Here is a 23,360-nt window from a genome sequence, read left to right as displayed (position 1 = left end):
AAACCATCGAATCGCACACGGAAGTGGGTGAATCGTATGGCGTGTGAATTAGGTCTCAATAACGCGTTGGGCTGGTTTTTTTCTTTAAAGGCAAAAAGGGAGTCCAGAAACATGCATAGTGGCTGATGCCAGCTCGGTGACGTTCTGGAAAAGGCAAAACCGTGAAGACAGCAGAAGGATCAGTGGGGACCAGGGGCTGGGAGAGGAGGCGTGACTGACAAGGTGGGGCGCTGAGGACTTCCAGGGCCGGGAGGCTCCCCCCAGCCGCAGCAGCGGGCCCGCGTCACCACACAGCTGTCCAAACCGAAGGGATGAGGAACGAACCCTAATGTCCTCTATGGGTCAACAGGTTCATCGCCTGTAACACGCAAGGCACTTGGTGTGGAAACCGGAACGGGGAGAACGGCAGTGTGGGAGGCGGGATACGGGAGAAATCGCTGAGCCTTCCTCTCGATGTTACTGAGGACCTGAGACGCACAAATACATACGTAAATACAAATAAGCTTATCAACATATAAATCCACAATAAACACGCTAATTTAAAAAAAACGAAGAAACACAAATGTCCCCAGTGTAACCGGGGCAAGGACACCAGCAGAAAGCGGGCCAAGTGGCCTTAGAACCAGACACACGTACCCTGGGGCCCAGCACCTCGAGAGGCAGACACCCCCTCGGCACGGCTGACATCAGGCAGAATCGCTCTGAGGGGGGCCGTCCTGGGCACTGCTGGGGGGCTGACCAGCATCCCTGAGCCCTGCCTGCTCCATGCCAGAAGCACCCCCCAGTTGTGACAACCACAGACGTCCCCAGACTCCTCCCAGCTTCCCCAGGGGAGCACCATCACCCCCAGGGAGAACCCCTAAGCTAGAGAGACCCTCGCGTGTGTGCCCGAGACACGTACAGCAACCTCACAGGGCGTCCACAGCCTCATGTGCCAGGGAAACCGTGGCCTTGTCCCACAAAGGAGCCCACACAGCTGCCTTGTGACAGGGAAAGCAGCAAAGCAGATGAGACTCCCAGACGTGTCAAGAGAAACAAGGACAACTCAGGGGACGGGAAATGAAGCATAAACCAAGGCACCTGGACAGCAGAGAGGTGCAGGGAGGGCTGGGACCAGGAGCACCACCGGGCCCCTCCCGCCCATGGCGGGTCAGGAAGCCAGGCTCCGTCAACTCATGGATTTGCTCGGGCACAGGCCCTGTGGAGGAGGCCAACGTGCCTACCGACGCAAGAATGCGGACAGAGGGGCGGCGCCTGGGTGGCTCAGTGGGTTAAAGCCTCTGCCTTTGGCTTGGGTCGTGATCCTAGGGTCCTGGGATCGAGCCCCATATCGGGCACTCTGCTCAGTGGGGAGCCTGCTTCCTCCTATCTCTCTGCCTATTTGTGATCTCCGTCTGTCAAATAAATAAAATTAAAAAAAAAAAAAGAATGCGGACAGAGGCACAAACGGGGCACGGAAGGGGGCATTCAGGCTGGGTGAGGCGGGCACAGGACTCTCCCTCCTGGTCATAAGCCAGTCTGGCTGCTTCCTGCAGCCATTTCTAGAACTTTCCAGAAGGGCCCCTGAGGTCAGCAGGAAGGCTGCACAACTGTTTGCTGTAGGAGAAGGTGTGTGCTGTGTGTCCCTCTCCCCCGACCCTGCCTACCCAAAGCCGTACACAAACATTTGGGAACCACGGGGGAGACAGGCTAGACCCAGGCCTGCCTCACGCCAACGTGTATTACACTCACATTTATCATCAAGATTCTAAAGTTCTCGAGCGCCTGGCCAGCTCAGATGGAGGAGCACACGACTCTTGATCTCGGGGTTGTCGGGTTTGAGCCCCATGCTGGGTGTAGAGATTACTTAACAATAAAGTCTTAAGAAAAAAAAAAAAGTCCAAACATTTCCACCAAGGCTAACGATATTCATAAAAGCTACAAAAACTCCACGACAGATGATCCGCTCCTCACTTTCAAGGTCCTGACCTTAAAATTAAACCTGAAGTTACCAACTCATAGAGGCACACTTTGTACCGAAAATCCCTCAAACCTTCTGTGATAGGACATGTGCGGTGGTTTGGGACACGTAACCCTGTACAGCAGATGCAGGTCTAAAGACAAAACTGCCCACAGTGTTTACGTCTTCCTCTCTGTCTTCATCCAAGTATGCTTTCTGGACATTTCTGGACATCTGGAATTTTGGACCACGCGGACCGCATAAGAGCAAACTTAACACATACGTGATTTGACAGCTAAGCACGTTGGTCCCTGTTGGAAACCGGGATTAGAGCTTGCCATGCCTGCCGTTTCTGTCCCCAGTCTCTGTCCCCTCGTAACACTTTCAAGGGATGCTTTTCTGGGTGCCGGGTGCTGCCCAGAGGCCCAAGAGGACAGGGACTCATGTCCCTTGGCTTGGCAAGTGGTAGTTCTTGGGTCGGCTCTAACCAGTCAGCGAGGGGTGGGGAGGACAGTGAGCCTCATACCAGTAAGGACCTACAGCTGGAGGAGGAAAGGGAGCACTGACGAGAACCCGCCAGGCTGACCTGGGAGTCAGAGAGAGGAAGCAGGAAATTGCTCTGCCCCTCTTCCTGGGGGTACAGCCCTGACCCCTTGCCGGTCCTGCTCAGCCTGCAACCCAGCATGCAGACAAGACAGACGACACAAACGGAGGGAAGACAATTCAAGGCAGCAGGAGTCCGGATGAGGCAGAGGAGACACGAATTCCCAGCTTGGGGGCAGCAAGCGGCGAGAATGGCACCTCAAAGCCACACGTGACTCGTCCATATCAACAAAGGCTCTTCAGGGTCTTCAACGGGTCTCCGGGTGGGCGGGGGAAGTGCTGAGACAGACGCTTTGCACACCCTGCCCTGAAGAACTCTGCAACACAGTGCCCTAGGGGACCTATTCTAGAATGTACTAGAACAGGTTTAGTACATTCCATAGCAGTGCTGTTCCTAACAGCAAAACCTGGATCTCCAAGTAAGGACGCTGGATAGAAGCACAATAGGGCAGAAGTGGCGAGCTGCGGGCAGCAGGACAGTCTAGTCCACACTTGTTTTTGTAAATAAAGTTTTATTGGACTGGGACACGCCCCTTCATTCGCATCCTGTCTGTGGCTGCTTCCCCCCTGCAGGGCGAGCAGCCCTCCCGGAGACAAATATTTATGTAAAGGGTTTGCTGCTGCTTGGCTTGGAGGGCATGCCGGGCTGGGAGCTCTCCCAGGGCAAGAGGACGTTCCCTCGCACCACCTGAAGGACAGGGCTCTGCTGCCCCACTCGGCCCTTCGGGAATTCAGGGCCAGCACTCGGAAAAGCCATTCTGAATTGGTGGGACGAGGGGGACCCAGTCGAGGCCGTTTCCAGGGCACCAGTTCAGACTGATCTTTCCGAGGGACCTTAACACGGCCTTTGAGGCCAGTGTGGCCGATTTCACTGTTTCCCTCCCTCACGTCAATTACCTAAATCAGTACTTCTCAGCTGGGGGCAATTCCAGACAATGAGCCCGCCTCCCATGTCAGCAGGGCCGAAGGGGAGAAACCCAGTGGGCGCTGATTTCCCGTGCCTTTACCGCGAGCTGGCCGGGCCCAGTCCCGCACTGGCCACACTGGGAGAGCCACGAGGAGCTCGGACGGCAGCCACCTGGGCTGGGGACACAGGGACAATTCTGTAACAGCCAGAGCCCTACACCTGAGCGTGCCGGAGTCCCCACAAATGAGAGCTATTGTTATTTTTCTGGGCAGCCAAGAAAAAGGCGCCAGATGCCTCTCGCCCTTGCCCAGGCTGGGCCTGCCGCCCGGGTCCCTGCCCCCATTCGGCATCTTGTATTTCCGCCAATCAAGCGACATAACCGCCAACCTATTCAGCCCAAACAAGCCGGCCACGAAACCCTCCCATATCCTGAAGAAAGGCTCAACTATGTTCTGCTTTATCGGCTCAGTCAACCTCACGGCAGACCATGGACTGCTACGACATGTTTCTTTAAAAGGCGGAAAAAAACAGTGGGGGGGGTGGGGGAGCGCGAAGGATTGCGAAGACTCTCTAGAACATTCTGTAAAAGCAGCTCTCTGGCCCCCCCCACTGGAAGCTCCGCCGCTTTCTATGGCGGTGAGCCTGGTCTGTTTACAGACCCGACTCACTGTGAGGGGCTGCCCTGTGTGCTGTCTGTCCGCGTCCCAGCCCCCCACCCCCACCCGACAGCCAGGCCGGGGCCCCGCCGGCGTCCCTAGGGAAGTTGCATCACACTCGAGGCCTGGCTTCCTCGGCCGGAAGACAGAGGCGACTGCCGTTCCCTCCCAAAGCTGCCGAGTGGGGAAGAGGAGCACCAGGCAGGGGAACAGGCGGCCGTCACGGAGGTCACGGGGGAAGCAGGAAGCCTGTGCCGAGCGTGAAAGCCGGGCTGCGAGCAGGCGGCGTCAAGAGCTCCGTCTCCAGCGCTGACGGCCGGCCAGTTACAGGTACCCGCCTCCGGGCTCCCACACACAGGTGCTCCTGCCCTCATCAGGCCTGATAACTTTCACAGGGGTCCTAAAGGGCTTTCGTACTGGTCGGATCTCGAGTTAGGAATGAAGGGAGATGGGGGTTTGGGTACGTGGGTGTAGACATCTGTCCAGACGCCAAATGGTCTGCCTGACGCGTGCGTATCCCGCTATATGCCAGTGTTGCCTGAACAAAAAAGCAAGACCCGCAAACCCGTCCCGGGCTCTAGTGAACGGCGGGCGTCAAGTGCTCACGCATCTTACGTTGAAACGCACTCCCCAAACTACCGCAGAGTGGTAGACGGACAGGAGGACGGAGAGAGCGGGCCTGACCGGAACGTGGCTGGATGCCGGGGCAAGCTCTAGGGGCATGTGCCTGGGGGCTCGTGTGGCTCCCGCAACTTTTCGGCCAGGTGGAAGTGTAACAACAGCGCCTGGCATGTGCCAGGCGCTCACAGATCCTCCCACTGGGGAGGACTCGATCCGACTCACGTCTGAACCACACCGTGAACGGTGGAGCAGGCACATGCAGAAGGCTCTCAGAAACTCTGAGAGGACCTTCTGCTGAACAAAGAGATCGAGTGGCTAATCGAAGTCGGTCTGGATGCCACAAAAAATGAGCCGTGGGAGGAGGCGGGAGAGAGAGAGAGAGACAGCCCCCTTGCTAGAACTCACTCAGAGGCCGCCTTTGCTGATTGCGCAGGCCATCGGCGGGACCTGCGTCCCCTCCCCGGGCAGGGCGGGTTAACTCAGCTTCTAGAGACGTTCAAGTCATTGTGTCTCTCCCAGGAAGGAGGCAAAAGGCCTCCAAGGGCACCAGGAGCCCAAGAAATTAATCATCAGGTCTCATTTCCAGTTACGCACCCTGGAACCTCCCCGCCCCCAAAAATCCGGCCGGTCGCAGAGTGTTTATTCCTCAACAGAGACAGCAGATGGCGGCAGTACCCAGTTCAAAATGCGACAACAACAAAGTCAGGCATGAGCAGCCCAACTGCAGACTTTTAATCCAGGACACGGTCCCTGCGCCCCCGCTGTCCGTACCGTGCACCCCGCTCCAGGACGGCCCCTGCAGACGGGACCGACACTTTGTGCCGTACCATCTCAGCTTCCCCGTGGGAAATCTCACTCACAGCAGGATGGGCCGTGCCCCCAAAGCCTCCGACAAAAACGGAAACCCCCCACTGCCCCTGGAGAAAGAGTCCCAAACGTGGGCAGCTGAGAAAGCGAGGGTGGCCATTTTAAACGCTTCCAGAGGCCGAGGAGAGAGCGAGAAGAAAGGACACAGAAAAGCGGGACCCACAGACCCAGAGGAAAGCACCGAGCTCCCGCTCACTCCGCGGAGCAGGCCAGAGTGGCGGAAATTCCTGACCAGCAAGGCCATCTCCGGCCTCCGAACAAGCGGATCCAAATTTCTCGAAAACAGACCCTGCGGGGGTCAAACTCTAACTGGGCGCAGGCCGTGGGCCATCGGTGTGTGTTTCAAAGGAAAACCTGATCCCTCCCGTCCTACTGTCTGAGGAAGCACTCTAGGCTCTTCCTCGAAATTCATCCGTCCTCCATCGGCCACCTCCAACTTCCTTTTCTAGAAATTACATTGAGGGCAGCGTCAAAAAAACAGGGGAGGCGGACTTAAAAGCCCAACGGCTACGGACTGGAGTGCCAGCTTCCTGCCCGGTGTGTCGATCTGCGAGCGGAGCCTTTGTTCCTGGCTCAGGCATTTGAGGTTTCTGTGGAGACGTGAAGCGGGACCGGACGAGGGGCGGGGAGAGTATATGGACGGTGCCTGGACCAGGCAAGAACAAAGGTGCAGGGCGGGCGGCAGCCAGCTGGGCGGGTTTACCTGCTTGCCCCTGTAGAAAAGCCTCTGGAGGCCGGGCTCCACGTGGAAGAGCTCCTGGATCTTCCGCCTCAGCTCCTCCACCTTGGTCAGCCTGGACAGTGAGTCCACAGTGTGCGTCACCTTCCCGTCCATGGTGCGAACCTGGATCCACATGGCGCCTGCTGGTGCTGAGGGCGAGAGAGCGGGACCCCGGGTCAGTGGGGCTGCTGCCGCCAACACACCGAGCCATGCTCGGGTCACCTTGGCTTTTGTCCAGTCTGTGGACGCTAGGAAACTCCCAGGACCCCCTCCTGGCGTGCGGGTCCGCGGACTTGCTAGCCACAGCTGACCACGGCCCCGCAGAGGAAATGAAGGAATTAACGCGTTAATGACCATCAGGCCGGAGGAGCGAGGCGGGAGGGGAAAGGAGGGGACGGCGAAGGGCATCTCGGACCACTCAGTCCAACCCGCTCCGTCTTTCATGGAGGGGAGGCGGAGGGGACGGGACGGGGGGAGCAGGGAGCGACACACACAATGTCCAGAGGAAGGAGGGCACAGCCAAATGGCGAGGAACCAGGTTCGTTCGTTCGTTCATTCATTCATTCATTCCCTGTGTTAACACTGACGCAAGAGGAAAACCCAAAAGTCCGGCGCGGGTTGGAACTTCAGAAGTCCCAGGAACTCAACTAAGTGTGACCGAAAGGGAAGGACCACCGCGCCCCGGGACCCGGGAGCCCCCAGCCCTGGGCGCCCGCGGCCCCCGCCGCCCCCCGCGCGCGTGCGCGCGACCGGCCGGCCCCGCGGTGGCCATGGCAACCGGCCGCCCCGTCCCGGCCACCCCCGCGCGCGCCGCGCTACTCACCTCGGCCCGGCGGCGGCCTCACGCGCCGGCTCGCGTTCCCCGGACCCCGACCCACGGGCCCTGAGCCCCTCTTATTCTCCCGCCCGCCCGCTCGGGCCACGCCAACTAGCCCACGCCCACCCCCACCGCCGGGACCGGCCGAGGGGCCCCGCGCGCCAAGTCCCGCCCCCTTCACTTGAGCCGACTCGCTCATTGGCTCCGCCGCGTCCGGCTGCCCCGCCCAGCCCGCTTCCTATTGGCTCAGGCGCGCCCGGGGAACTAAGGGCGCGCGAAATCGGGCTCGGGCGCGACAATTGAATCGCGGGGCGCCCCGCGCGCAGGCGCGGAGCCTGACATCCTCCCCTGCGGCTCGCCAGGCCCTCCCCCCACCCGGCCGGCGCGACCCCCGCGGGGCTCTGGGTATGTTCCTCTCGCCGCTGCCGGCGCCCGAGCGGCGGGGGACGACTCCCGAGGGTCGGCGGGGCGGGGACAGAGCCCGAGACGGCGTGGAGAGCAGCCACGCTGCGGGGCACGCGTGCGCCGGTACTGGCCGCGCGTCCCCGGGCCGCTCCCGAAAGTTTTGCAAAGTCTCCGCTCCGGGTGCGCCGGGCCCTTCCCCCGGCCTGGAATGGCAGCCCGATCAGTCCGGAGGCTCACCTCTCGGCCGCCCCGATCCACTCTTCTGCCTGCGCGCCTGGCCCGGCTGGGGATGGCGATGAGACGCGTGCGTGGCCCCGGACCCCGCGCGGACCTGCCTGCGACCCGGAGCGCCTGGACGGCCACCACTGCCCGCCGCGCTGCCAGCTGCTCTGATTTTTTTTCCCGCGAAAACTCGGCGTTTGGGAGTTGCGGGGCCGCGGGAGGCCGCGCCAGGGGCGGGCTCCTGCTTGGTGATTGGCCGCCGCACTGGCGGGAAGCGAGAAAGGGGGTGGGGGGCGCCCCCTCCTCGGTCTACCCCCACTCCGCCCAGCGGGCCACGGCCCCGCCCAGCCCTGCGCGCTCTGCTGGGCGCGCCCAGTGTGCAACCCGGCCCAGTGGCGGGAGCTGGGCGACCCCCACTCTGCGTGTCCCTCAGGAGCCCTAGGGACCCCCCGGGGCAGAGACCCCGGGTAGGGATCCCCTGACCTTTTAAGTCTCTTTCCCACAGCCCCTCTCCCGGGGCACGGGCACGCACTGACCAGTAGGGCAAGGAAGGCCGGAATCCGTGTTTAAACGCTTTAGTAGAATGTGGGGGCTCCTCTCAAGACCGCCTGTACCCCGACAGCCAGCCTGATCGCCCCAAGCTCCCATTTCCCGGCATCAGGGCCTGCTAGAGCTCCTCACCCTACCCACCCGCAGGGCTTGTTTGCTGGGTTTTCCCGCCTCGTTTTCCCGCCTTCTCTGGCTGTCCAGGCGGGCAGGACTGCCCTGCCCCCTCCGCCCTGCCTGCTCTGCTCTGGCCAGTATTCCGGGCACAAAGTGACCCATGCTGGGCACCTACAAAGCGCCCGGACACAGTGTTTGGATCTAGGGGCAAGGCCCAACAATGGGCAAGGCCAACCCTGTTGGTGGTTTCTAGAGGGGTAAATTCTTGTCTGGAAAGAATGGCAAAAAAATGAGTAAGGCAAATTTTTTCAGACACTAGTAAGTGGAATGAAGACAAGACAGTAGCTGGAGAGGCATGTGGGGGTGGGCAGAGAGGACATTCTGGCGGAGGTAGAGAGGTGGGCCTCTGAACGGATGACATTTGAGCTGAGATCTGAGATAGAAAACAAGGACAGACGGGTCGAGGAGGGACAGGCAAGCTCAGAGGCCTGAAAAGACTTAGAAATGTAGGGGGAGTAGCCAGGAGGCCGGTGTAGCTGGGCAGAGGGGACGAGCCCACAAAGGTGTCATCTAAGGCCTTTCGGGGGGGGGGCCCTTTGGTCATTATCTGTTGAGAGCAGTGAGCAGCAGGGGAAGGCTCTGAGCGGAAGAGTAATGACCTCCAACTTCTGCGTGTACAGGTTTCTTCGGAACCGAGCAGAGTCCCTTCTAGGCACTGGTCCTTCTTTTCCCCAGATGGTGGATGGACCAATGTCCCCCCCACCAGAGTTAGCCATATCCTAATCCCTGAGCCTGTGAATTTGGTAGCGTCCACGGCAAAAGGGACTTTGCCAGTGAGATCGGATTCAACATCTTCCAGTGGGGGAGATCATCCTCGATGATCCAGGGTGGTCCAAAATCATCACAAGGGTCCTAACAAGTGAAGGAAGAGAGGCAGAAGGGCCACGTCAAAGACGTTACCAGGTTAGTAGAGGTTGGAATGATGAGAGCAACAGACAAGGAACGGAAACATAGAGGCCAGAAAAGGTGAGCAACAGATTCTCTCCTAGAACCCTAGGACACCTTGATTTTAGCCTTTTAAGACCTATTTTGGACTTGCGACCTCCAGAACCGTAGGAGAATGAATCTGTGGTTTTTAAGCCACTAAAATTGTGGGGATTTGTTATAGAAGTCATCGGGAACAAACAGAGTCCAAAATACAAAGTCCGGAATTTGTTAACTTCCTCCAACCTCAGAACACCGTCTGTATGCTACTGAGTGTCTTTCTGGACCCACAGTCATCAGCCGCATATAGAACACATCTCAGGGACGGGCAGGTGTCAAGCAGGCCTCCCTGAGTCTGTGGCATCTGAGGCAGATGAGATCTTTCTCATTGAGGACAAGCCTGGAGTCAAGCAGACGTTGGTGGGCACAAAGTCCCACCTCGCGGGGTTTTCCCATTCGACGGGGGAGACCAGGTGTAAAGAGAAATGTCAAATGTGTAAGGAGATGGTGTTCATGCTAGCATTCAGCCAGGACACACCAGATTTCATATCCTGGCCATATTTTTATTTTTTTTTTTTCTAACAGGAACTGGTTGGTATAGAGAACAACCCATTAAAATGGCAGTGATCGTGTATGAGCTTAGCCCGTCTATGAACCCTGAGAAGTGCACATACCACATTCGAGAGCCATCTGCTAGAGCAGAAAAGACTTGGGGCCCATCTCTAAGCAGAGCTCCTAAGGAGCATCCCCCCCCACCCCCGCCCAGGCCTCTAACCTCCTAGCATGACGACAGGTGCTCCCTATGGGGCAGGAATGTTAGGGTCTTGCGGTTGGTTTGGCTTATGTACCTGCCATTTCTTAGGGAAAAGGGGTCAGGTTGTCATCTCATACACCAGTGAGGACTTTGGAATTCCCAAGCTGTCCCTCCTCTGCCTCGTCTCCCCTCCCAGCCCCTAGGGAGCCCCTTCCCAGAACCCTGGCTGGATGATGTCACAGAAAGGTGACCTCACTGCGGCAAAGGAACCGGGAATCCCAGTGGCATGGGGGAGGAGGGAGGATGTGTCCCCACCACCCCAACCCCCCATGTCTGTGGTGAAGTCGATTGAATTAGTGTTGCCCAAGGATGCCATCTACCTGGCCGGCTCCAGCATCAAAGGGCAGGTGGTTCTAATTCTGAACAGCACCCTGGTGGACCCTATTGTGAAGGTCGAGCTCGTGGGAAGGGGCTATGTGGAGTGGAATGAGGAAATCGGGGCGTCACGTGATTATAGCAGAGATGTTATTTGCAACAACAAAGCCGACTATGTGCACAAGATGAAGACATTCCCAGTAGAAGGTAAGGACAGAGCCAGCAGCCACCTCTAGCCATAATAGGAACCTGGGTCTGGAAGGTAAACAGGTCTGCTAGGGGATCAGCAAAGCCCCAGGGATACCAGAAATGGGCAGAGGCTGGGTCCCTCCCCAGGAGGGAAGCTGTGTATAACAATGACCATCAGATACACATTAACACGAAAATAACAAGACAGGAGGAGCTGATCAGAACCCAGATATTCAAACTGAACTCACAAAGTCATTTCCCCGCGGGGACAAAATGTTAGCCTTAGCCCAATGACCACTTGGAGAGGCCAAAAAAAAAACCCAAAAACGAATCTGTCTTGTTATTTGACAAATAAATGTCCCTCTGACAGTGAAATATGCAAGGAGACAAAATAATCAGTCCTATGGTCCCAGGGAACGAGTGAGGAGGCAGGGAAGACATTCTAGGGAGAGAAGAACCAGTTCCCAACTCCAGCAGGTTCGGAATCACAGTCTGGACAGACCTCAGGGAGGCTGAGCTGCCCGGGAGCCACACGTCCATCCCTGAGTGTGTACATGGGAGTGTTCCCATGTATTCCACAGCTCTCGGCCCACGCCTGGCTGAACAAAGTTTAATTTTAGACTTAAAATTTTTAGATTGAGAGGTCATGGAGAGGCCTCTTCAAAGACGAACTATGGAGCTCAGAGCTGAGCGTGCAGATAACCTAGGGGAGGAATCGCAACCCGCTGGCCCTTACTGCTCAGCAGCAGCCTCTCTGTGTCCCGCTAGCCCCTCTGGAACATGGAACCAGAAAAAGGGGCTGCCCCATGAGATCGCTTTGAGGAGTTAGCAATTTTAATGGTATATAAAGGGCGTAGACTAGTGTGGGGCATACAGTAAGTGCTTCGTAAGCGTTCATTTTCTCAACCCACCCGGACAGCCCCAGCATCACTACCCCTTCCCATGGCCGGGCATTTCCTCTCAAAAGCATAACCCCGAGCCTCCGATGGATTCACTCATTTATTTCGCTTTACTGATCGCCTTCTGCACACGGCACTGGGCCATGGGCTCAGGGTAGGGCCATGGACGGACCAAACCGGGTCCCTGGAGTCACCGGGATTGCCATCCAGTGGCCAAGACACGAGAATGAGAGGCTTTGGGATGAATGAAGGACACAGTAAAATAAATAGGGGAGGTTGCAGAAATGGGGGCTGGGTGAGTTTCTCCCTGGTCCTCTGTTGCCTCTCAACCCATGTTAAGCACCAACTGTCTGCAGGGCACTGAGGGCCAAGCTCCGGGAGGGCAGGGAGCTGCACTGGCCCCGCCCACTCCAGTAAATAAAGCCTAAAACCTACAGTAGGGGCCCAAGGTGGGTTTGCTAAACCAATGCAAGGCTAAGGGGTGGACGTCCAGTTTCTCAGACCCAGAGTAGGGGTGAGCACATCCTTATGGTAGTTTGCATAATTGGGGGTGACCTCGGGGCGCCTGGGTGGCTCAGTGGGTTAAGCCTCTGCCTTCGGCTCAGGTCATGATCCCAGGGTCCTGGGATCCAGCCCCGTATCGGGCTCTCTGCTCAGCAGGGAGCCTGCTTCCTCCTCTCTCTCTCTCTCTGCCTGCTTCTCTGCCTACTTGTGGTCTCTGTCTAATAAATAAATAAAATCTTTAAAAAAAAAAAAAGATTCTCTTAAATTTGGGGTGACCTCCCCAGCCACCTCACCCACCCAGGTGTCCTGCCCCTCTAGCCCAGCTGAGGCCTAGACCTAATATTCATGGACCATGCAGATCCCTAAAAGCACAGAACTCAGCCTAGCTCCGGGACAGGTAGGCCAGGCCCAGAACAAACCCCCTGCCAAAACAACAAATAAAGAAAGGGAGGAGGGAGGGGTGGGGAGAAAGAAAGGAAAGAGCTTCTAGAACCTTCTGATGGCGTTGGTGTGTTTTGCTTTCAGATAATTGGTTAAGTGCAGGCAGCCACACCTTTGACTTCCATTTCAGCTTACCTCCCAGGCTTCCTTCCACCTTCACCAGCAAAATCGGCCATGTCTTCTACTTCATGCAAGCCTCCTGCGTGGGCCGGGAGCACATTCTGGCGAAGAAGAGGATGTACTTGTTGGTGCAAGGGACTTCGGACTTCCACAAAGAAAACCCATTGCAGGTAGTGATGGGGGAGGGGCAGCGGTGCAGCTCGTCCTCCAGGCTCACCCAAGGCAGGTGGGAAGGCAGGGAACAGAGATGGCCCCTATCAGGAAGAAGGAAAGTTGCTGCTGGCTCTCTGTGGGGCCCGGTGAGTTCACAAAAGGTGAATCAGAAACCAGGGTAGGAACTAAGGCAGCGGGCAGTGGGGGGCAGCTGTCACCCAGGATAATCCTGCCTCCCCTGGGGGGACAGGATGGTGTGTGTCTGGGGACATCTATAGTTGATGGGTCTGGGGAGGGAGGCCACTGGCCATCAAGGGAGTGGGGCTCGGGTGCTGCTCGATACCCCACAGAGAATGACCGGACCCCTCCGCAAATGGCGTTGCCTCTCTGTGCCTCCATCTCCACATCTGTAAAATGGGCAGAGATCGTACCTGGCTTGCAGAACATCCCACAGTGCCTGGCACAGGTTGGGGGATGAGCCCCAAGAACCTTGTCACGCCTACACCACCAGTATTATATATGTCCTGGGGATCATCTCAAGCCCGGCCAACAACCTGGGATGGTCCTTGGAGGGTCCCAGGTAGCATAGACACTTGGAGGGGTGGAACAGCCCTGGGAGGACCAGACCTGAGCTCAAGGCCCCCCTTGACTGCCTGCTCCCTGTGTTACCTTGAGCACACTATGGCCCCCCTCTGGCCTTCCCTTAGAGCTAATCTACAGGGCAGCGGGGCAGGGCACAAGGCAGAAGCTGGGGTGAAATGTTGGGGTTGGGTGAGACTCAGCCTGAGTTCTAGCCAACAGATACTTCATTAGCTAGAGGGCTTTGGGCAATTCATAACACCTCCCACGGCCTTGACTGTCCTCATCTGTACAATGGGGAGAATAATTCTTCCCTTGATGGATACCCACGAAGACTGCAAAGTGCTCAGCATGGTGTCTGCACCCGCAGGAGGTGCCCCGTAAACGGGAAGATCTAAAAATCAAGGTCATAGCAGCAAAGGGAGTTATCACAGATAAGTTTTGAGGATATGAAAATAGTGTTTTGCAACTACTCAATACTGGCTTTAACCGACTGGAGAAGGTGACATTTTAGCAGAGAACTGAAAGAGGAGAAGGGGGAAACCGTGGGGATATCTGGGCTAGAGGGTTTCAGGCAGAGCAAACAGCCCATGCAAAGGCCCAGTGGCAGGACTGTGCCTGGCATGTTAGAGGAACATTGTGGGGGCCACATAGCTGGAACAGAGGGAAGGAGGGGGTGAGAGGGAAGAAGGTAAGAGCAGGGAGGGAACAAGAGGCCTTGGGAAGGCTTAGACTTTCATCCTGATGCAGGTGAGATCCCTGGTGGACAAGGGGTCATCATTGGATTCCCTCTGGCTGCTTTGGGGAGGATAAACAACAGGGGGCAGGGGGAAGGCAGGAGCTGGGGCCAGGGCAGAGATTACCACTCTGTGCGGTGAGCCATGATGGAGCTCAACCAGGTAGAGGCAGTCTTTTTTCCTTTTTTTAATTATTTGAGAGAGAAAGTGAGTGCATGCGAGCCCAGGGAAGAGAAGAGAGGGAGAGGGAGTCTGAACCAGACTCCATGCTGAGACCAGAGCCCAATGTGGGGCTCAATTCCACAAACGCCTGATCATGACCTGAGCTGAAACCAAGAGTTGGATGCTCAGTGGGCCGAGCCACCCAGGTACCCCTGCGTAGAGGCAGAGCCTTGACCCCCACCTGTCTGTCCTCAGAGCAGCTAGAGGCAGTCAGGTGATGACCTTCCTCTTCCCCCACAGCCCTCCTGGTCTCCCATGTCATTCAGGGTAAAGGCCAAAGTCCCCCTGCCTGCCCACAGGCCCTGCCTGACCTGCCCCCTCCCCTTCACTTTCTCGGCTCCCGCCAAACAGGCCTCCTCGTTGTTCCTCCAATACGCCTGGCCTGGTCCTGCCCCAGGGCCCTTGAACAGGCTGTGCCTGCCACCCGGAACACTATAATATGACCTTCCCATCCGTCCCCCTCAACTTTCAGATCTTTGTTCAGAAGCCATGTAGACACTCACCTGGCTGAGTCAACTCTCACAACCCCAACAGAGGGCAGTTTAGCCGTAGCTATTCCAATTAAAATGAACGTGCACTTTGCCCCAGCCATTTTCCTTCTAGAAATTTCTTTTTTTTTTTTTTTAATATTTTATTGATTTGACAGACAGAAATCACAAGTAGGCAGAGAGGCAGGCAGAGAGAGAGGAGGAAGCAGGCTCCCTGCGGAGCAGAGAGCCCGATGCGGGGCTCGATCCCAGGACTCTGAGATCATGACCTGAGCCGAAGGCAGCGGCTTAGCCCACTGAGCCACCCAGGCGCCCCTAGAAATTTCTCCTACTGGTATTCTTTCACTTGTGATCTCTCACGGCAGTGTTTTCATGCCAATAGATTGGAATCAGCCTAAATGTTCATTGCCAAGGGAGTGAAAGTCATAAGGAATATTCTATCGTTAAGTTAGAGAGAGAGAGAAGCAGACAGAGGCAGAACAAGGCAGCTCTTGGCATCAGGACCTCTAAGTCGCGGGCTTGAGTGAGCACAGCAAAGCTCAGAACACTGTGTCTAGCCTACAAGCGAGAAATGCACTTCCTTGCAGGTGTAACAAACGTCTCCGGAAAGAGATCAGAGAAACTAGCAACAGACACTGCCCCCCTGGGAGGGGAGCCCGAGCCAGGAGAAGCAAACATTTTCCCCTTTCACTTGTTTTTAACAGATTATTGAGCTATAATTCACATATTTTTTGGAAATATTTTATTTATTTATTTATTTATTTGACAGAGAGAGACACAGTGAGAGAGGGAACACAAGCAGGGGAAGTGGGAAAGGGAGAAGCAGGCTGCCCGCTGAGCAGGGAGCCTGAGGCGGGGCTGGATCCCAGGACCCAGGGATCATGACCCGAGCCGAAGGCAGACCCCCAACGACTGAGCCTCCCCGGCGCCCCTAGAATTCACATATCTTAGAATCTCGTCATTGAAAGTGTACAGTCGAATGACTTCTCGCGTGTTCACAGAGCTGTGCGGCCGTCACAACTCTATTTGAGAAGCTGTCATCACCCCAGAGGGAAGCTTGCATCCCTTAGCTGTCACCCCTGCAAACTCCTCACACCCCTCCCCCAGTCCTGGCCACGGCTAATTCTCTTCCTCTCTCTGCGGATTTGCCTGTTCCGACCATTTCAGTGAAATGGAATCGTATTATAAGGAAGCTTTTTGCCTCTGGCTGATTCCACTCACCAGCGTATTGTCTGGGTCTCATCCCTTTTAACAACCCAGTAACATTCCGTCTTGCAGATGGACCGCATTTTGTGTGCGCATTTGTGCCTGATGGATACTTAGATTGCTTGCACTTCTTGGCTACTGTGAATCGCGCCTCTGCACACACTCCCCTCCATGTTTCGTGCATGTATCTTCTTGTTTCTCTTGGCTGGATACCTGGAGAGGAATAGCTAGGTCAGATGGCTACTCCCTAGAGCATTTGAGGCACCCCCCCACCCCAGCCTGTTTTCCACCTTGCCTGGACTGCTTTTGGGTTCCCTCCAGCCCTGCACGAGGCACCTAATTTCCCTACCTCCTCTCCACTCTTTGTATCTTTAAAATCTTGAAGGACAAGATTGTGTTGCCTCTTCCCAAGGTCAGTACGGTTTGGGAAAGGTACCGTTTGGGAAAGGAGCTTGCCCCAGAGTCATTTCCTAACCATTGGCTCCAAGCGAGCCCCCACCGCACCTCTCCTTAGTTCATACCCTTGGTTTGCCTCTGGCCACAGCCTCATCACTGTCCCTTATCAGAAATGACCTGGTTCATTTTCAGCAAGCTGATTGTGTGTAGCTCTCCCTCCCCACCTCCCTCTCGCCAGGAGCAGGGACGGGGCTGGTCTTAACTGCTATGGGTTTTCCTTGAACTTGGCACCAAGTTGATGCCAATAAGTACTGTTTGGATGAGTCCCCCCCCCCCCCAAAGTTTCACATGGGCCAAAGGAATTCGGGCTCCTAAACCCTCCCCAGATCCAGGAAATCCAGTGTTGGGTGTGTACGCCCCCCCAACATTACTGGGAATCAGGGCGATTTGGCTACCCTGCCTGACCTAGCATGGGAGGCCCCCACTGGGCCACTGCGGGAATGGCTGGGCCCCTCTCTCAAGTACAGGTGGAACTACAGGCTTGGCCTTGAGTTAGGGCAGCAAGTTCCTCCATGCCCCCAGGGTCCTAACGCATGAAAGGAATTTTCGAATAAGACTGGAGGGATTTAGAATAAAACTGCCTGCAGTTAGCCTCCTGGAGGAGAGAGAGGGAGGGGAAGACTGAGGAGGCAAGGGGGTCAGAGGGAAGGGGAGAGGTGAGGTCACCTGGGGTCAGGGGTCAGGCCCAGGTCTCCCAAGAGGAAAGGCATCGGATCTAGAGCAGTGTTTTTCAAACCTCAGGTCACGACGCATTCATGGGTTGCAAAATCAATTTAGCGGGGTGCAAATATATTTGCATAAAATGAAAGAATTCACAAGACCAACCTAGAAAATATTAGAAACAAAGTCACTCTTGTGGGTTGCAAACATTGTGTGTGTGTGTGTGTGTGTGTGTGTGTGTGTGTGTGTGTGTGTTTTAATAGAAGAAGAAAACAGAACAGAATAAAATACACAGAACAGGAAGCGAAGAAAATCTGGTTGGCGGTTTACAATCAACTTCTTAAAAACGAAAGAATAGAACAAAATATAAATTTGGTGGGTTGCAACAGCTTTGTTTCTATAACATCAGTGTGTTGGACAGCATATAATAGTTGTGGAAAAGCAGAATAGAGAATTGATCAGAACAGGATTAATTTGGTGGGTTACAGCCAGCTAATGTTCATAAAATGTTGGTTTTGTATAAAACAAAACAATAGAATGAATAAAGTAGGCTAAAAATAACAGGAAAACAAATCCAGAGGGTTGCAATGAATATTTTTTCTTTTTTTTTTAAGATTTTATTTATTTATTTGATAGCGATCACAAGTAAGCAGAGAGGAAGGCAGAGTGAGAGGGAGATGCATGCTCCCCGCTGAGCAGAGAGCCCGATGCGGGGCTCAATCCCAGGACCCTGAGATCATGACCTGAGCTGAAGGCAGAGGCTTAACCCACTGAGCCATCCAGGTGCCCCTATTTTTTCTAAGATTTTATTTACTCATTTGACAGGGAGTATCTGACAGGGAGTATCTGACAGGGAGTATTTAAAGCCTAAAATATTTGTCGTCAGTTCCTTTAGAGAAAAAGTTCACCAGCTCATGGCTAAGAGCAACTCTTCGTGTGTGAGAGCAGGAAAAAATGCCTTCGGGATGCTCCTTCTAGCACTTTATGATATCAAGCACATGGAAACATACATGTAGCCCATAGCACGTAAGTGTCCCTATTGTCCGGGGCGGGGGGTGGGGGAGAGATGAGTGAATCAGTTATTTTGCAACACACTCAGCGGCCATGGGAAAACCAATGATCTAGAATGTCAGGCGCTAGCATGAATGCATTTCAACGACAAAATGCTGAGCTAGAAAAGGGAACTGCTAGAAAACATGGACAGCTTGATATATTTTAAGTATTAATATACGTAAAACAGGGGCGCCTGGCTGGCTCCATCGGTAGAGCATGGGACTCCTGATCTCAGGGTCGTGAGTTCGAGCCCCACGCTGGGCATGGAGCATACTTAAAATTTTTTTTTTTAATTTAAAAAAATAGGGGCGCCTGGGTGGCTCAGTTGTTAAGCGTCTGCCTTCAGCTCAGGTCATGATCTCACGGTCCTGGGATTGAGCCCCGCATCGGGCTCCTTGCTCAGCGGGAAGCCTTCTTCTCCCTCTCCCACTCCCCCTGCTTATGTTCCCTCTCTTGCTGTTTCTGTTAAATAAATAAAATATTAAAAAAAAAAATTTTTTTTTAAGAGGGCCCTTCGAGGACTGGTCCCTTTTTTTTTTTTTTTTAAAGATTTTATTTATTTATTTGACAGAGATCACAAGTAGGCAGAGAGGCAGGCAGAGAGAGAGGAGGAAGCAGGCTCCCTGCAGAGCAGAGAGCCTGATGCGGGGCTCGATCCCAGGACCCTGGGATCATGACCGGAGCTGAAGGCAGAGGCTTTAACCCACTGAGCCACCCAGGTGCCCCTATTTTAAAAAATTTTTTAAAAATATGTAAAACCGTATCGTATACTTCTACCACAAGCTCATGCATTCCTAAATAATATAAAAGTTCACATGAGAATGACAAAAGCCAGTCTGGCAAAGAAGGGGAGGAAGGAGTCAAGGGGCAGAGTAACCAGAACGCCATGGATTTCAGTGGAATCCGGAATGTTTCCTTTCTTCCTAGAAGATACGTTTGAGCTTGTTGTATTGTTCTTCTCACACTTTCTTCTTAAACAATACATCTTGCAATCGGTCCTTCCGTGTAGGTAGTAGGGGCACAACTGTGTTGGCACAACAAAGCGGTTGCTATAGAATTCAGGCTGCTGCCCTTTGCAGGCAGGGGTGGGGGCGGGGCACAGGTGAGGGACTTTGGGAGGAAAACCGGCACATCCCTACTTCTCGGTCGGAGCTTACAAGAGTTGACTTTGTAATAACACAGTTACGTATTTGCTTCGTGGAATTTTCCGAGTTAGATTTCTTAATAATGCTTAGGAGTGTTCTTAAATACCCACAGATGTGGGCCGCCTGGGTGGTGCGGTTGGTTGAGCGTCTGACTCTGGGTTTAGGCTCAAGTCATGATCTCAGGGTCGTGAGATCGAGCCCCACATGGGGCTCTGTGCTCAGCGTGGTCTGTTTGAGATTCTCTCTCTCCCTCTGACCCTCCCACTTGTGCTCTCCCTCTCTCTCAAATAAATACATAAATCTTAAAAAAAAAAAATCCAGATATGATAAACCCCCAGTTCAGGACAGAGAGTGCCAGGAAGTATGGGGGATGGCATGAAGGAGGCAACTACGGGGACTTCAACCAGATCTCTCATGTTTTTATTTTAAATTGTGGCAAACTACGCATAACATAAAATTTACCGTCTTAACGGTGAGGGTTGAGTACATTCACGTGGTTGTACAACTCTGATATTTTATTTCTTTTTTTTAAGATTTTATTTATTTATTTGACAGAGATCACAAGTAGGCAGAGAGGCAGACAGAGAGAGGGGGAAGCAGGCTCCCTGCCAAGCAGAGAGCCCTATGCGGGGCTCGATCCCAGGACCCTGAGATCATGACCTGAGCTGAAGGCAGAGGCTTAACCCACTGAGCCACCCAGGCACCCGGCTATTTTATTTCTTAAATGAGCAGAAATCTGACACACATCGGCAGAATGTGTAAATGCCCATGAAGCGGGTCGCAGGAACATGGCAGCGCTGGGCTAGGAAATGGTTAACGACCCACTGTGGTGTGGGGCAGCCGCACTGTACTGTTTCCCAGTTTCCCGGTGAAAGTTCTCCCATTAGGACCAGTTTCAAGTGACCAACTTGCGGCCACTAATGGGAAGTGGGAGGGGAGCTTGGGAAGTATTTTTCATACTATTTTCTCTCTCTTTCTCTCTTTTCGTATGCTGAAAGGGAACACACACGCACACACACACACTCACACACGCTTGTAAAAAGTGTCGATTTCCTCTGCAAGAAGACACCGGAAGCCAGCAAAAGTGGAAAGTGATCATTCTAAGTCCTGTTCCTCCTGTCCCCTACCACATCACATCAAATCCTTTAAAATATCACCCACAAATCAAAAGTAAAAGGTCACCAAAGGCACTCATTAAATAGAATGCACGTGTGACTTTATTTGCAAGCCAGCAGCTGCCGGGTCTATAGGATGGCAGCATTTTGAGGCGTTTCTTGAAACACACGACGTACTTTCAACTCTATGGTTTTCCTTTCATGATTCAGACCCTGCGATATTTTCTCCTAAAGTCTGAACTGCCTGGGTAAGCCCCAAGGCTTGGGCTTAGACTGTGAGACATTTCCTGTCTTCTAGAAAACGAAGGCCCAGAGAAGTCAAGCTGATTTCTCGAGGTCGCACAGCAAGTGAGCAGGGGAGGTGAGGGGTAAAGCCAGGGTCTCGTGGATTTCTTAGGCTTAGTCTACAGATGAGGAAGTTGCTCATCAGAAAGGCAGAGGATACGGAATAAGGCACGTTGGGAGATCATGCCAGGGTCTTGCCTGCCAACTCCCCAGGGCTCCAGATCCTGTCTTACTGCCTCTTACTTAGGAGAGTCCCAAAAGCTCAAGGTTGGCGGGAGCTCTGATGGAGGAGTGTCAGGCAGGCGAGCGGAGGGCTGCGATCCCTCACGATTGTCCATCCCCCCCCTCGCCTTGTAGAACCCTCTGCTGGTAGAGGCTGAGAAGAAGGTCTCCTACAACTGCTGCAGCCAGGGCACCATCTGCCTACAAATCCAGATGGAAAAGAACACCTTCGTGCCAGGGCAGAGGGTCATCTTCACCACGGAGATCAACAACCAGACCGGCAAGTGCATCAAGACAGTCATCTTCGCCCTCTATGCGCATGTGCAATACGAGGGCTTCACCCCCAACGCGGAGCGGCGGTTGCGGGTGGAAAGCAGTGAGCTGCTCCGGCAGGAGGCCAACACGCAGATCACACCTTTCGACACCACCAAGATCGTCAGCACCTTCAACCTCCCGCAGGTGCTGTCCGTGAGCAGCAGCCTGCAGGATGGCGAGATCATGAGTACCCACTATGAGCTGGTCAGCACCGTCCACCTGCCCTGGTCCCTGACCAGTGTGAAGGCCAAGGTTCCCATCATCATCACCAGTGCCCCTGTGGACCCAGACAGCGGCCCGCTGCTGGAGGGGCAGCTGTCACTGGAAAGCCAGGAGTGCCAGAATTAAGTGCTCAAACCTCTAAATATTAAAAGCTTTATTGGACTCTACGGGGCAGCCCTTTCTTTGTCTGGCACAGACAGTCTTTGGATGGGTCGGGATGTGGTCAGCACATGCCTGAGCCTCCCCACCCTGTGGCCACTTAGGCATCAGTGTCTCCCAGCCCCAGACAGTTCACCGAACGCCAGGAGAAGAAGGAAACTGACAAGGTCTTCCAGTAGCCCCCACCTCCATTAGCGCTCCAGACCCACTTCCGTGCCGGGTCGTACAGTGCCTAGAACTTGGGGTCCCCAACTGGGGCAATTCTGCCTTCCAGCTGCACTAGCAAAGTCTGGTAGTCCTGGTTCTCACCAGTGATGGGGGACAGAGGCTGCTCAGGGTAGTGGGTGAGTGGGGATCAGAGATGCCGCTCACTGGCCCGCGATGGCCAGGCTGGCCTCACCCAACAGAATGATCCAACCCCAAAGGTCCGTAGCGCCAAGGGGGAGAAAACGTGCGTTCATTATCTGGGGGGAAAGTTGAGTTCGATCCCTAGCTCACACTAGACACCGGAATAAATCCCCAATGAATCAGGCGGCAGAAACCAGGGTGACCCCCTGGCATCTGTGAGTTCTCTACTCTCTCCTCCCCACTTCGTGTGTGTATTTATTTTTTTTTTAATTATGTATTTGACAGAGATCACAAGTAGGCAGAGAGGCAGGCAGAGAGAGTGGGGGAAGCAGGCTCCCCGCTGAGCAAAGAGCCCGATACGGGACTCGATCCCAGGACCCTGAGATCGTGACTTGAGTCAAAGGCAGAGGCTTAACCCACTGAGCCACCCAGGATCCCAGGATATCCTCAGCTGGCCAGATGGTTAGGGAATACAGAGTCTCCTGGGGGTCCTGGGAATCCCCTAACCTACTGGCTCTCACCCAGAGGGATCCTGCCTCTCAGGGGACACTAGGCAACACCTTGTGGACATTTGTGGACGTCATGACTGTGAGTGCTCCTGCCACTGAGTGGATGGGGTCAGGAATGCTGCTCAACTTTCCAGAGTGGACAGGACAGTCCCCCCACAATTAAGAATGATCTGTCCCCTTGGGGTGCCTGGGTGGCTCAGTCGGTTGAGCATCTGCCTTTGGCTCAGGTCATGATCCCAGGGTCCTGGGATCGAGCCCTCAATGGGGCTCCCTGCTCAGTGGGGGAGCCTGCTTCTCTCTCTCCCTCTGCCCCTCCCCCTGCTCGTGTTCTCTAACTCACTCACTTTTTCTCAAATAAATAAAATCTTAAGAAACAAAAAGAATTATCTGGCCCCCACGGACTCTTAACGATAGAGAACACATTGATGGTCCCCAGAGGGGAGGTGGAGGGGGATGGATTAAATGGGTGATGGAGATAAAGTCACCCACTTGCTGTGATGAGCACTGGGTAAGGTATGGAAATGCTGAATATTGTACATCTGAAACTAATATTACACTGTATGTTAACAAAGTGAAATTAAAAAAGAGAATGATCTGGCCCCAAACGTCAGCACTGTTGAAGGGCAAAGACACTGGGCAGGGTTGGGTGTGGGGGCCTCTTACTCAAGTCAGGGCGGTGCCCTCAACACTCACAGCCTCCCAGCTCTTCCCACCTCACTCAGGGTAGAAGCCAGAGTTCTCCCGACACAGGGCTTACACATCTGCTCGTGTGTCAGCCCTGACCATCAGTCACCTGCAC

The 23,360-nt window shown here is 54.6% G+C and overlaps 2 protein-coding genes, 1 long non-coding RNA gene and 1 other non-coding gene across 6 annotated transcripts in view; 3 read left to right on the top strand and 1 right to left on the bottom strand.

Annotated features, from left to right (window-relative positions):
- UHRF1 (ubiquitin like with PHD and ring finger domains 1) overlaps positions 1–7,906 on the bottom strand; it is a 28,444-nt gene extending 20,538 nt beyond the window's left edge. The window contains exons 1-2 of one of the 3 annotated variants that reach the window (XM_045990478.1): positions 7,774–7,906; positions 6,297–6,463 (exon numbers count right to left, since the gene is read on the bottom strand). In XM_045990478.1, the coding sequence (XP_045846434.1) occupies positions 6,297–6,449 (153 nt within the window). In that variant the 5' untranslated portion in view covers positions 6,450–6,463; positions 7,774–7,906. The other 2 variants (XM_045990477.1, XM_045990476.1) reach the window with 2 other exon arrangements.
- Positions 4,320–5,583, top strand: LOC123932382. Its single transcript, XR_006816434.1, has 2 exons — positions 4,320–4,435; positions 5,313–5,583. It is a non-coding gene; the product is annotated as an uncharacterized LOC123932382 (long non-coding RNA).
- Positions 7,907–10,377: 2,471 nt separating the features above from the next.
- ARRDC5 (arrestin domain containing 5) lies at positions 10,378–21,712 on the top strand. Its single transcript, XM_045990480.1, has 3 exons — positions 10,378–10,741; positions 12,652–12,857; positions 21,144–21,712. The coding sequence occupies exons 1-3, from the start codon at positions 10,390–10,392 to the stop codon at positions 21,669–21,671; spliced, it is 1,086 nt and encodes a 361-aa protein (XP_045846436.1). The 5' UTR covers positions 10,378–10,389; the 3' UTR covers positions 21,672–21,712.
- On the top strand, positions 18,433–18,505 carry TRNAR-CCU. The gene has a single exon. It is a non-coding gene; the product is annotated as a tRNA-Arg (tRNA).
- Positions 21,713–23,360: the final 1,648 nt, after the last annotated feature.

The sequence above is a fragment of the Meles meles genome, chromosome 20 (genome assembly GCF_922984935.1).
Source record: "Meles meles chromosome 20, mMelMel3.1 paternal haplotype, whole genome shotgun sequence".
Lineage (NCBI taxonomy): Eukaryota > Metazoa > Chordata > Mammalia > Carnivora > Mustelidae > Meles > Meles meles.
This window is presented reverse-complemented; position numbering and strand designations above follow the sequence as displayed.